The following is a 13,681-nucleotide window of genomic DNA, read 5'->3' as shown; positions in this document are numbered from 1 at the left end:
CTGGGTTAAGCACTCCGCTCACATAGCATTAGCCTGGTGAACCACACTAGCTTCACCCTGGGCCCCGCCCTGACCAACTCCTTCATGGCTGGGGGCTTTGTCAGAGGCAGCCAGCCTGGTACTGTGTTGCAGTCTTTCCTGAAAAGCTCTCCAGAAATGCCAGTCAAGTTCATGGGGTTCCAGAGACACACAGGGAGAAACTAAGTTGTGTGACTTTAGGGCAAGTGTCATCTTTCCACATGGCCAGCAGGCACCTCCTTTCCTGTGCAGGACCCTCCCTTTATGGGTCAGATCTTAATCCACTTTAGCCTGATGAACTCTGCTAGGTCCACCATGATGACTCCCTGCGAACCCTGCCCCCCACCCCCAACCACCACCACCACCTCAAAGGCTCTAGTCAGATGGCAGCTGGCTTCATTGTATGTACTCTGAGACCTTGGTTGAATGACTTCAGACACAGTGCTGGTGCCAAGTTTGAAACTTTATTAACCTGATAAACACCACTTGCCCTTACTCACCTATTCCCTGAGGCTCTTTGAGTGGCAATACTAATTGGCAGCTGGATGTGTTTATTAAGTCTTAGTGTGCCTCGGGTCTTTTGTTCTCTTGCCCCAGGCCCAATACTGACAGCAGCCAGCCTTGGTTCACAGATTGGATTCTCTTGTACGCATCAAGACCCAGCAGAGGCAGTCACTAATTCTGACTCAATAGCTCCTGTCATGTAGCCCAAGGCCAGTTACATGCAGCATCTGACATTGATTTGCACCGAGTCCCTCACAAGAGACCCCAGAAAAAACATGCCAGGGGGCTGGCTTTAGACAACCACAGAGCACAAACTGATTAGTTTCATAAGTGGCACACCCAAAGGGAAATCTTGGCAGACCCCAGACCCTGTTGGGGCAAATTCCACTACATGGGATAAGCCCCCAAATAGCAGCCCATTCACTGTGGGCATGGCCAATTCTTAAAGCCAGCCTGAGGGTCAGTTGCACTTGTGGATGTGCCAACAGTGATCAAGTCTCAACTACAGCAGGAGGGTACACATAACTCACAGCAGGTATACTCCCAGGGCATCCAGCTCAGGTGATCAGGGAGAATGCCACTAGGCCTCACAGGACACTACTTAGGCCTCCTCTGTGAGGACTGGAAGACATAGCAGACCTACCTGAAACAAACACAAAGAGGCAACCTAAATGGGAGACAAAAAAGCATGCCCTAAATGTGGGGACAAAAAATATGCCCTAAAAAGAACAGGAGAAATGTCCAGAAAAAAACTAAACGAAATGGATGCAAGTGTTCTATCAGATACACAGTTCAAGATATTGGTTATAAGGATGCTCATGGAACTTATGGGGAGAGTCGATGAACTCAACTTCAACAGAAAGATAGTAAGCATAAAAAAGGACACAGAAGCCATAAAAAAGAACCAGTCAGAAATGAAGGATACAAGAACAAATGAAGAATACTCTAGAAAGAATCAATAGCAGATAGATGAAGCGAAAAAAGAATTTTAAAAAATGAGGATAGTTCAAAGGACCACTGGGACAACATCAGATATAACAATGTTAGCATCTTTGGGGTACCAGAAGGAGAGGAGTAAGAGAAAGGGATTGAGAACCTATTTGAAGAAATTATTACCGAAAACTTCCCTAACCTGATGAAAAAAAAAGGTGCACAAGTCCAGGAAGTGCAGAGTCCCAAACAGGCCCACACCAAGACACATTGTAACTACAATACTGAAGGTTAAAGACAAAGAGAGAATCTTAAAAGTGGTGAGAGAAAGACAGGTACCTACCTACAAGGGAGCTCCCATAAGACTGACGGCTGATTTCTCAACAGAAACTTTGCAGGCTAGAAGGAACTGGTATGAAATGCTCGAAGTGAGGAAAAGCAAGGACTTATAACCAAGACTACTCTATCCAGTAAAGATGACATTTAAAATTGAAGGAGACATATAAAGAGCTTCATAGAACAGACAAGAAAAAAGTAAAGGAATTTTTCACTACCAAACCAATATTGTGAAGACTGTTAAAGGAACTTTTATTAAGGAGAAGTGGGGGGAAAGGAACATAAATATGAATATTAAAATGGCAATAACTATGTACCTATCAAAAATCACTTTAAATGTAACTATATTAAATGATCCATTCAAAAGACATAGGGCAGCTGAATGGATAAGAAAACAAGACCCATATATATGCTGTCTACAAGAGATCCACTTCAGACTGAAAAGCACAGACTGAAAGAAAAGGGATGGGAAAAAGATATTTCATGCAAATGGAAACAGGAAAAAAGCTTGGGTAGCAATTGTTAGACAAAATAAACTACCTATTTTTTTAAAGTTAACTCTTTTTTTAAAAGATTTTTTTTTTTATTTTTAGAGAGTGGAAGGGAAGGAGAAAGAGAGGAGAGAAACATTCATGTGTGAGAGGTACATTGATTGGTTGCTTCTTGCATGCCCCCAGCTGAGGACCTGGCCTGCAACCTAGGCATGGGACCTAACCAGGAATCAAACTTGCGACCTTTGGGTTTGCAGGCCGGCATTCATTCCACTGAGCCACACCAGCCAGGGTGATATAACTCTTGTAAACATTTATGCACCCATCATAGGAACACCTAAACATACAAAGGAAATATTTATGGACATAAAGGGAGAGAGTGACAGTGATACAGTTAGAGTAGGGAACTTTAACACCCCGAAGAAAACACTGGATAGGTTTTTAGAGCATTTCACATCTTAAAGCAGCAGAATATACATTCTTTTCAAGTACACATGGATCATTTTCCAGGATGGACCACATGTTGAGCCACAAAACAAGTTTCAATAAATTTAAGAAGATCAAAATCATATCTAAGCATCTTTGAACACAGTGTTACAAAATTAGAAGTCAATTAGAAGGAAAAAACTGAAAAATGCATGAACACATGGAGACTAAATAACATTACTAAACAATGAGTGGATTAACTGAGATCAAGGAAGAAATCAAAAGATTTCTTGAGACAAATGAAAATGTAAACAAAACAACCTAAAACCTATGGGACACTGTGAAAGTAGTCCTGAGGAGGAATTCATAGCAGTCAGGATACCTCAAGAAACAGGAAAAATCTCGACAACCTTAATGCCTAAAGGAGCTAGAGAGAGAACAATAAACAAAGCCCCAAGTGAATAGAAGGAAGGAAATAATAAAGATCAGAGTGAAAATAAAATAGAGTCTAAAAAACATACAAAATATCAAACCAAGAGCTGGTTCTTTGAACAGATAAACTAAATCGATAAACCTTTAACCAGATTCCTCAAGAAAAAAGAGGACACAAATAAATAAAATCAGAAAAGAAAGTGAATTAGCAACTGACACCACAGAAAAACAAAGTAGTATAAGATAGTACTATGAACAATTATATGCAATCAGGTTGGACAGTCTGGAAGAATGGATGAATTCCTAGAAACATCCAACTTTCCAAGACTGAATCAAGAAGAAACAAAATCTGCATAGACTGATGATAACCGATAAAACTGATTCGGTAATCAAAAAACTCCAACAAACAAAAGTCCTGGACTGGATGGGTTCACAGATATATTTTACCAAGCATTCAAAGAATAACTGACACCTGTCTTTCTCACACTATATCTGGGAAAATCAAGAGGAAGGAAGACTCCTGAGCTCATTTTGTGAGTCCAGCAGTATCCTGATTCCAAAACCTGACAAAAACATTACAAAAAAGAAAATGACAGGCCAACATTCCTAATTAACATACATGCTAAAATCCTGAACAAAATATAAGCAAACCAGATTCAGCAGCACATTAAAGAGATCACAGTTCCGCCAAGATGGAGGCATAGGTGGAAACACTGTGCCTTCTCCCACAACCAAGTTTGAATAAAACAAAGGTTTGGAGAAACAAAGACACAACCAAAGGACAGAAAATTGAATTATACGGAAGTCTGACTACATCTAACCATTCAACGGGGACGGTAAGAGGGGCGGAGCCAGCAGCGAGCAGGGTTGGGCAGGACAGGGCCCCCGACCCAGCCGCGCAGGCAGATGGGAACCAGTTGGGGTGCGGGGCAGACCGCGGGCGCATATTCGCGCACAGTGAGACAGACCACACAGGCCCCAGGGGGCAAGGGCTGACGGCGGTGGCACACTCACGAGCAGTGGGACGAAACGCGTGGGCCCGGTGACGGCAGCAACTGCAGCACCGGTGAGGGCCGTGGCTGCAGGCGGCGGACTGGACGCCATAGTCCCTCTTTGACCCCGCCCCCACATACAGCGTCACAACCCAGCGGCTTAGTTGCCCTGTTCTAGTGAACATTTTAGGGCTCTGATCCTGCTATGGAACAGGCAAGAACAACCCGAAAGATGGCACAAGAAGAACTCAAAGTCCAAGAGCCAATAACTCTCAGCGACCAAGAAATTGCCAGCCTCTCAGAAGCACAATTCAGGACACTATTTATCAGGATGCTCACAGAACTGGTAGATTATAGTCACAAATTAGAGGAACAAAGTCACAAATTAGTGGAATATATGGCTAAACTAATTGAAATGAAGGGAGATGCACAGGAAACCAATAGTGATGGAAAGGAAACGGGGACTCAAATCAATGGAATGGACCAGAAGGAAGAACAAAACATCCAACCAGAAAGGAATGAAGAAATGAGAATTCAAAAAAATGAGGAGAGGCTTAGGAACCTCCAGGACATCTTTAAACGTTCCAACATCCGAATTATAGGGGTACCAGAAGGGGGAAAGAAACAGCCACGAGTGGAAAACATATTTGAACAAATAATAAAGGAGAACTTCCCCAGTCTGGCAAAGGAAATAGACTTCCAGGAAATCCAGGAAGCTCAGAGAGTGCCAAAGAAGTTGGACCCAAGAAGGAACACACCAAGGCACATCATAATTACATTAGCCAAGACCAAAATGAAGGAGAGAATCCTAGAAGCATCAAGGGATAAGGGGACAGTCACCTACAAAGGAGTACCCATCAGACTGTCAGCTAATTTCCCAAAAGAGACCTTACAGGCAAGAAGGGGCTGGAAAGAAGTATTCCAAGTCATGAAATCCAAAGACCTACAGCCAAGATTGCTTTATCCAGCAAAGCTTTCATTTAGAATGGAAGGACAGATAAAGTGCTTCTCAGATAAGGTCAAGTTCAAGGAGTTCATTATTACCAAGCCCTTATTATATGAAATGCTAAAGGGACTTATATAAGAAAAAGAAGATGAAAAATATTAACAGTGAAAGGACAGCAAACACACAGCTATTAACAACCACACCTAAAACAAAAGCAAACCAAGAGGACAGCTAGATCAGGAGTGGAACCATAGAAATGAAGAACACATGGAGGGTTAGAAACAGGGGGGTGGGAGGGGGAGAAGGGGGGAGAAGGCAGAGAAAATAGCATAGAGGGTAGGTAGAAAATAGATAGGGGGGAGGGCGAGAATAGTGGGGGAAATATAGAATCCAAAGAACTTGAGACACGTGGTTATAAACTAAGGGGGGCAGAATGGTGGGCGAGGGAGGGTGCGGGTGGAGGGGAATGAAGGGGGGGAATAGAACAACTGTAATGGTATAATCAATAAAATATATTTAAAAAAAAAAGAGATCACACACTATGATCAGGTGGGATTTATTCCTGCTATCCAAGTTTAGTTTAATATCTGGAAATCACCATGATATATATACCACATTTAAACAAAATGAAGGATAAAAATTATATGATTGCATCAATAGATGCAGAAAATGAATTTGACAAAATCTAGCACCCATTTATGATAAAAACTCAATAAAGTGGGAATAGAGAGAACATATCTCAATATGAGAAGGGCTATATATGGTAAACCCACAGCTATCATACTCAGCTGGGAAAAACTAAATGTTTTTCTTAAGATCGGGGATAAGACAGGGATGTCCACTTTCACCACTCTTATTCAATGCAGTGTTTGAAGTCCTAGCAACAACAAACAAGATGAAGAAGTCCAAAGAATTCTGTATAAAGAAAAGGCATCCGAATGGAAAGGAAGAAGTAAAATCATCATTATTTGCCAATGACATGATAATATATGGAAAGAACCCTAAAGATTCCACTGAAAAATTGCTAGAACAGATAAATGAATTCAGTCAAGTAGCAGGATACAAAATAAATACTGAGAAATCAGTTGCATTTTTATACAGCAATAATGAAGTATTAGAAAGAGAAACTAAGAAAACAATTCCATTTACAGTTGCACCAAACAACAACAAAACTGTAAGTTTAACCAAGGAGGTGAAAGACCTATGCTTGCAAAATTGTAAGACATTGAAGAAGATACAAATAAATGGAAGCATTTACCATGCTCAAGTATAGTAAGAATTGACTCTGTGAAATGTCCATACTACCCAAAGCAACCTATAGGTTCACTACAATTCCTAATAAAATAGCAGTGGTGTCCTTCACAGGACTAGAACAAGTAATCCAAAAACTAAGCCCTGGCTGGGTTGCTTGGAGCATTGTCCCATACACCAAAAGGTTGCAGGTTCAATCCCTGGTTGGGGTGCATAGGGGAAGCCACTGATCAGTGTTTCTCTTTTATGTAGATGTTTCTCTTTCTCTGTGTAAAATCAATAAACATATCCTCAGGTGAAGATTAAAATTAACTATTTATATGGAACCACAAAAGACCCCGAATAGCCACAGCAATCTTGAGAAAGCAGAACAAAGTTGGAGGTGTCAACACTACCTAATATCAAAATATAAGACTATAGTAGTCAAAACATGGTACTGTCATAAAAACAAATATATAGGTCAGTGGAACAAATAAAGAGTCCAGAAATAAACCCACTTCTGTATGGACAATTAATATATGACAGAGGAAGCAAGAATATACAATGGGGTAAAGATAGTTAATTCAATAAATAGTATTAAGAAATTTGGACAGACATGCAAAAAATGAAACCACCTTTTTTTTGAAACCACCTTCTTATACCATTTACAATAAATTCAAAATGAATTAAAAACTTAAAAGTAACACACATGCAAAAAAATGAAACTAGACCACCTTCTTATACCATTTGCAAGAATAAACTCAAAATGGATTAAAAACTTAAATGTAAGACTTGAAACCATAAAATTCCTAGAAGAAAATATAGGCAGTAAACTCTCTGACATTTCTCTAGCAATATTTTTTCTGATATGTTTCATCAGGCAAGGGAAACAAGAAAAAAATAAATGAGACTTATAATGGAGTACTGGCCACAAAAATGGATAAAATCTTACCATTTGCAACAGCATAGTTGGATCTACCAGTATATTATGCTAAGTGAAATAAGTCAGACAGAAAGGCAAATACCATATAGTTTCAGTTATATGTGGACTCTAAAGATCAAAATAAATGAACAAACAAAGCAGAAATAAACTCATAGGTACAGAAATAAACTCATAGGTACAGAAAACAAAACTGATGGTTGCCAGAGGGGAAGGAGACTGGGGCACTAGGTGAAAGGGGTGAAGGGATTAAGAAGTACAAATTGGCCCTGGCTGGTGTGGCTCAGTGAATTGAGTACTGGCCTATGAACTAAGGGGCTGCTGGTTTGAATCCCAGTGCGGGGTTGGGGTGCAGGGGTGCAGGCCAAGAGGCAACCCATCAATTTTTCTCTCACACATTGATGTTTCTCTACCTCTCTTTCTCCCTTCCATTCTCTCTAAAATTAAATAAATTTTTTTAAAAAGTACAAATTGGCAGTTGATGTTAGTGACAGGGATGTAAAGCACAGCATAGGGAGTAAATAATAATGTAATAACTATGTATGTTGCCAGATGGGTAGTAGGCTTATCAGGGTGATCACTTGGCAAGTTATGTAAATGTCTATCAGTGTGCTGTGTACCTGGAACTAATATAATATTTAATGTCCGCTTAATTGAAAAGTAAAAACTTCTGAAATAAGTTATTTTTAAAAGATTTTATTTATTTTTAGAGAGAGGGAAAAGGAGGGAGAAAAAGAGGGAGAGAATCATCAGCATGAAAGAGAAACATCGATTGGTTGCCTGTCACACTCCCCCAACCGGAGACCTGGTCTGTAACCCAGGCATATGCCCTGACTGGGGATTGAACTGGCAACCATTCGGTTTGCTCACTGAACCATGGTGGTCAGGGCCAAAAATAGAGAGATTTTTTTAAATGTTTTCAGAAGAAGAACGTGTCAGGCAGTGTCAAATTTTGATGTTAGGCAAAGTAAAATAGAGATTGAGAATTGATCATTGGATTTTGCTGCATACAAATTATTAGTGACCTTGGTAAGAGCACTTTTAGTGAAATGAGCCAGATGGTGAAAGACAAATACCATATGATCTCACCTTTAACAGGAACCTAAACAACAAAACAAATAAGCAAGCAAAAAATAACCAAAGACACTGAAATAGAAAACAGGCTGACAGGGACCAGAGGGGAGAGAGGAGGGAATTTCAGGAGAAAAGGGGAAGGATTTACAGGAACAAGTATAAAGGACACATGGACAAAAACTAAGGGGGGGTGGAAATGGGAGGGAGGTGGGGAGCACTGGGGGAGTGGGCTGGGATGGGAATAAAAGACAGAAAACTGTACTTGAACAGTAATTAAATAAAATTTTAAAAAAGGAACACTTTTACTGGAATGGTAGGAGTGAGACCTCAGAGTAGATTCAAGAAAAAATGGAAGGAAAGGAATTAGAGGTAGCACGGTAGATAGATCTGAAGTTTTGCTATTGAGGGAAGAATAGGAAAGGAGAGGGTTGACAACTGGAGGGGAAACAGAATCAAGAAAGGATTTTTTTAAAGATGGGTGGATGTTTGTCAGGATGATCTAGTAGAGAAGGGAAATTTGGTGATGAAGGAAAAAATAGGGGAAGGTTGCTGGAGCAGTGTCCTTAAATAGATGAGAAGGGGTAGGATCTGATGACCAGAGGAGAGGTTCCATGGGTTGGCACATGTGTTTTGGCACAGCCTTGAATTTGGGTAGCATGTATTATAGCTGTGAAGGGAATGATAGTATGTGCATGTAGTTTGTCACACTATTTAAGGTCTTAAGAAAGTTTTTTTGTTCTCTATTTTAAAACTACTCTTCAAAAATTAGGATATTGAAGATCCAGGGTAGCCAAGAGTGTTGGAAGACAAGAAAAATACCTGTGTTATAGATGTTTTGTTCTATGGTGATAAGGGTGTATACATGAAGAAAGGTCAAGTTTGGGGAGACAGTGAGAGTAGTAACCTTCAGTGAAATCAAGTTTATAATATACTACAAGATTCACAATGTAGTTATACTGAGGTTAGTTTTGGGATTTTTGCATCTCATATTGGAGGATGTTTAAGCACAGCATTTTAAAAAATTTTAAATCCTAAAAATGCTCAAGTTTGATTTTGTTTTTTTAGCGGAAGTTCGTTTAGGAATGGGCCATTGCTTTGTGAAACTTAACAAACTGGAGAAAGCTCGTCTCGCATTCAGCAGAGCACTGGAACTCAACTCCAAATGTGTGGGAGCGTTGGTTGGACTGGCTGTTCTAGAGCTCAACAATAAAGAGGTATGTGAGTGAAATAATCCTGGCTGATTTGTCAGGCTCACAGTCCCTTATCTAAAACTCTTGAGGCCAGAGTGTTTTCGAACTCAAGATTTCAGGTTACAGAAATGTAATGTGATGCCTGCACTGCCTGATGTAAAACACTCAGTTATTAGGACATAAACCCAATGCAAACTTATATTTCTGTGGCAAAATGAGTGACTGTTCACACTAATAGGAAACTTTACCCACAATTCAGGTAAAGTTTGCCACCAAGTGAGCTTGCTCCAAGATAACAACAACAAAAAAAACTTATTTATTAGAGAGTTTCGGATTTCAGAATCTCAGATAGGGAATTGTAGAATGTGTATCAGTTTGGGATGCTTTCTACTGCAAGTAACAAAAAGCACACGCTATAAGCAACTTAGTATACTACACCAGCTAAACTTGGATTTGGCACCCCAGTGTCATCAAACCCAGGGTTTTATATTTCTCTCCTCTCTTAATACATGGCCTTTCGTCCTCATGTCTGTCACCTCATAGTTGCAAGATAGCTGCCACATCTCCAGGTATTTCATTATATCAGCCTTGTAAGGAGGAGAAAATGGAGAGAATAAAGCACTTCCTATTAGAGAAGTTCTGTCCTGCACTGAGAATGAAGCTCTCCGTCATGCTTCCCCTGTGTGTGATTGCCTAGGCAGGGTTTCCAGTGGAGGTGCTTATGCAGTTAATTTTAAGAAAACTAAATTCTCAGAATTTAACTCACTATTTGAAATGTTTTATCCCTGGTGAAGGTCAACTAAAATAAGAGCTATATTTTGGTACTAAACTTGGATTTGTATAACCTTATTTCTTCAGATTATAAAGAAAACAGAAAAAGTCTAATTAAGTAATATTTTCACTCAACCCTGTCATCATTGGTTTTCTTTTAGGCTGATTCCATCAAAAATGGGGTCCAGCTTCTTTCCAGAGCCTATACTATTGATCCTAGCAACCCTATGGTATTGAACCACTTGGCAAATCACTTTTTCTTCAAAAAGGTAAGAGAAGTTATTTCTCAAGTTCTTTACATTAAAAAATTTTTGTTTAACTTAGAGACATAGACAACAGTATGGTTGTTACCAGAGGGAAAGGGGGTGGGGAGACAGTGAAGGGTAAAAGGGTCAAATATATGGCAAGAAGAGGAGATTGGATGTTGGCTGATAAACACGCAATGTAACATACAGATGATATATTACAGAATTACTCACTTGAAACCCATATAATTTTATTAACCAATGTCACCCCAATACATTTAATTTTTTTTTAAGTTAAAAACATTTAAATTTAAAATTTAAAATTTAAATTTCAGTTGACATTCAATATTGCATTAGTTTCAGGTGTACAGCATTGTGGTTGGACATTTATATGACTTACAAAATAATTCCCCATAAGTCTCATACCCACCTGACACAATACATAGTTACAACATCATTGACTGTATTCTATATGCTGTACTTTACATCTCCATGACTATTTTGCAACTGCAATTTGTATTTCTTAATCCCGTCATCTTTTCCACCCAACTCCCCAGGGCCCCTCCCATCTGACAACCATTAGCTTGTGAAATTTCTGTACTTACAAGTTTATTTCTGTTTTGTTTGTTGATTTGTTTTTTTAGATTATACATATAAGTGAAATCTAAATGGTATTTTTTTGTTTTCTGTCTGACTTCTCACTTAGCATAATACCCTGTAGGTTCATCCATGTTGTCACAGTGGTATGATTTTATTTTTTAGGGCCACGTAATATTACATTGCATATATGTCGCACATCTTCTTTATCCAGTTGTCTATTGGTAGACACTTAAATTGCTTTCATATCCTGGCTATTGTAAATAATGCTGTAATGAACGTAGGAGTGCATGTATTTTTTTGCATTAGTGTTTTGGATTTCTTCAGATAAATATTCAGAAGTGGGATTGCTGGGTCGTATGTAATTCTATTTTAATTTTTGAGGAACCTCCATGCTGTTTTCCATAGTAGTTGCTTCAGGTTAGAATTTGTATCTGGGGTGGGTACATTTGTTCATTTATTTATTCATTTATCATTTATTGCCTGTTTATATGGTACCCTACTCTGATAGGGTTGTAGAAGTCAGTAAGACATGGTTTCTGCACTCAAGGAGTTCAGTTTTGTAGAAGACTGACGTGTGAAGAAATGTAAATGTAGAACTGAAGGTGTTTACCCTACTAGGGCAGAGAACTGAGAGAAGCGATCACCTGGTTAAAAGAGGGTTTTCACCAAGAAGGAGAATCTCTTGACCTGGGTTTTTACAAGGAGGTCACTAGGAAGCTGAAAGAGGAGAGGCGCAGATCTGTGAAGTAGTCCTAGCAGTTCGGTTTGTAACTGCATAAGCATACGGCGGGCGCACGCTAGGTGATGCGTGGGATTGAGAGTGGGGCACTTGTGTGATGTGAGGAGTCCGGACCTCCTTATGTAGGCAACAAAGAGTCATTGGAATTTTTGCATATTGATTATGATACAGTTTTTAGAGTTGCCACTAAGACAATAGAAACAGTAGTAGTTTAGGTTTCTTAGGTACTAAAGCCAAGATTTCATCGGCAAAGTTATACCATAAGCATGAAAGTTTACCCTGCCATATGGAAACCAGGTACTAAAGTATACTCAGGACTTTGAGCTAGTTAAATAGCAGTTTAGGTAAAAGTTTATAAAACTGTATTGCTCCTCATTAGTAAATACTATGTTACTGTTATTGTTGCTGTTAATAGGCATTCAAGGCTCACTAAATGCCAAACACTGTTAAAAGTGCATTCCTTTTATTTATATCATAGTCACAACAATTCTATGAAGTGTAGGGTAGCATCATCCCCATTTAATGGATAAATAATTGAGACAGTTAATAACCTAAGGTCACATAGCTATTAACCATGATGCTTTACTTCCTCTGGCTATGGAAGCATACTCTGCTTTCATAATGAATTATTAATTAAGCTTTATGCCATCATTGTAATGGTACTAAAAGGCAACTATTTAGGGAGAAAATGGAAATGTATCTTATAAACAAATGAAGTATACTATTTAATATAAAACAATTATACATGTTAGTTTGGTTTTTACTGGAAAAAAACAAAGGATAGATGCTAAATATTTGCGTGCGTATCTAATAATCAGTGCTCTCGGCTGTTAGGACAGGTTCCTTGAACCAAAAGAGAATATTCAGTTTTTGATCTCATTGCTAGTCACCCTCCACTGCTGAAGATAAAGAATTGCGTGTATTTGACCCTGGCCTGGTAGCCCAGTTGGTTGGAATATCTTCCTGTACGCCAAAAAGTTGTGGGTTCGATCCCCAGTCAGGGCGTGTATAGGAGGCAACTCGTGGGTGTTTCTTTCTTTCTCTCTCCCTCTCCCTCTCCCTCTCCCTCTCCATTTCTCTTTTAAAAAATCAATTAAACCATATCCTCAGGTGAGGACTAAAAAAAATTGCTTATATTTAACACAGTCAGTATATACATAACCTCATAGATTTCCTAAGTAAAATAAGTAAATCAAGCCAGTCCCGGTGTTACTGGATCCTTGATCTGTGATCAACACTGTGCAAGGTGATGTGAGGTCATCTTGTATTGAATGTATTTCTTGAAGGTTTACAGAGCATATTAATGTATGTTTTCTCAGTTTGTCATTTTAGCAGACTTAGGAGGTAGGCAGGCTATTTGTATTTTTTCTATAGATAAGAAGATAGAGCTCTGCAAAGTAAAATAATATCACTTGCCAAAATTTACTCAGCTAGCAGATACTGAAGTTGAGATGTTACTTTTACTTTTACTTCTCTGCCTATCACACTACATTGCCTCCCATACAGAAGAATAATTTAGCTGGAAAGAAAAAATGTTGTTAACTAACATCACAGACATGTCAATAATTGAATGGTCAATTGGGTTTAGAGATGAGAGCTAGCGTGACTCCTGGAGCAGTTAACACAGACCTCCAGAAAGAGCTGAGCCTTGAGCTTGATCTTTTGATTGGAAAGAGAAACAGCCCGAATACAAAATGGATTATGGACAAAAATGGGGGGGGGGGGACACTGAGAAAGAGAAGTATCAGTTGTGCAAAAAAAGATATGAATAAGGATTTAAAATAGAATCTGATCTTTAATAGTTCATATAGAACTAT

At 39.1% G+C, this 13,681-nt stretch overlaps 1 protein-coding gene across 1 annotated transcript in view; it reads left to right on the top strand.

The window, feature by feature from the left end:
- CTR9 (CTR9 component of Paf1/RNA polymerase II complex) overlaps window positions 1-13,681 on the top strand; it is a 34,260-nt gene that overhangs the window by 6,489 nt on the left and 14,090 nt on the right. Inside the window, exons 6-7 of the mRNA XM_037050068.1 lie at window positions 9,385-9,533; window positions 10,442-10,549. Coding sequence (XP_036905963.1) covers window positions 9,385-9,533; window positions 10,442-10,549 — 257 coding nt within the window. The remainder of the gene's footprint in view (window positions 1-9,384; window positions 9,534-10,441; window positions 10,550-13,681) is intronic.

This window comes from Sturnira hondurensis, unplaced genomic scaffold (assembly GCF_014824575.4).
Source record: "Sturnira hondurensis isolate 20B ecotype Veracruz unplaced genomic scaffold, ASM1482457v3 Scaffold0006505, whole genome shotgun sequence".
Taxonomy (NCBI): domain Eukaryota; kingdom Metazoa; phylum Chordata; class Mammalia; order Chiroptera; family Phyllostomidae; genus Sturnira; species Sturnira hondurensis.
This window is presented reverse-complemented; position numbering and strand designations above follow the sequence as displayed.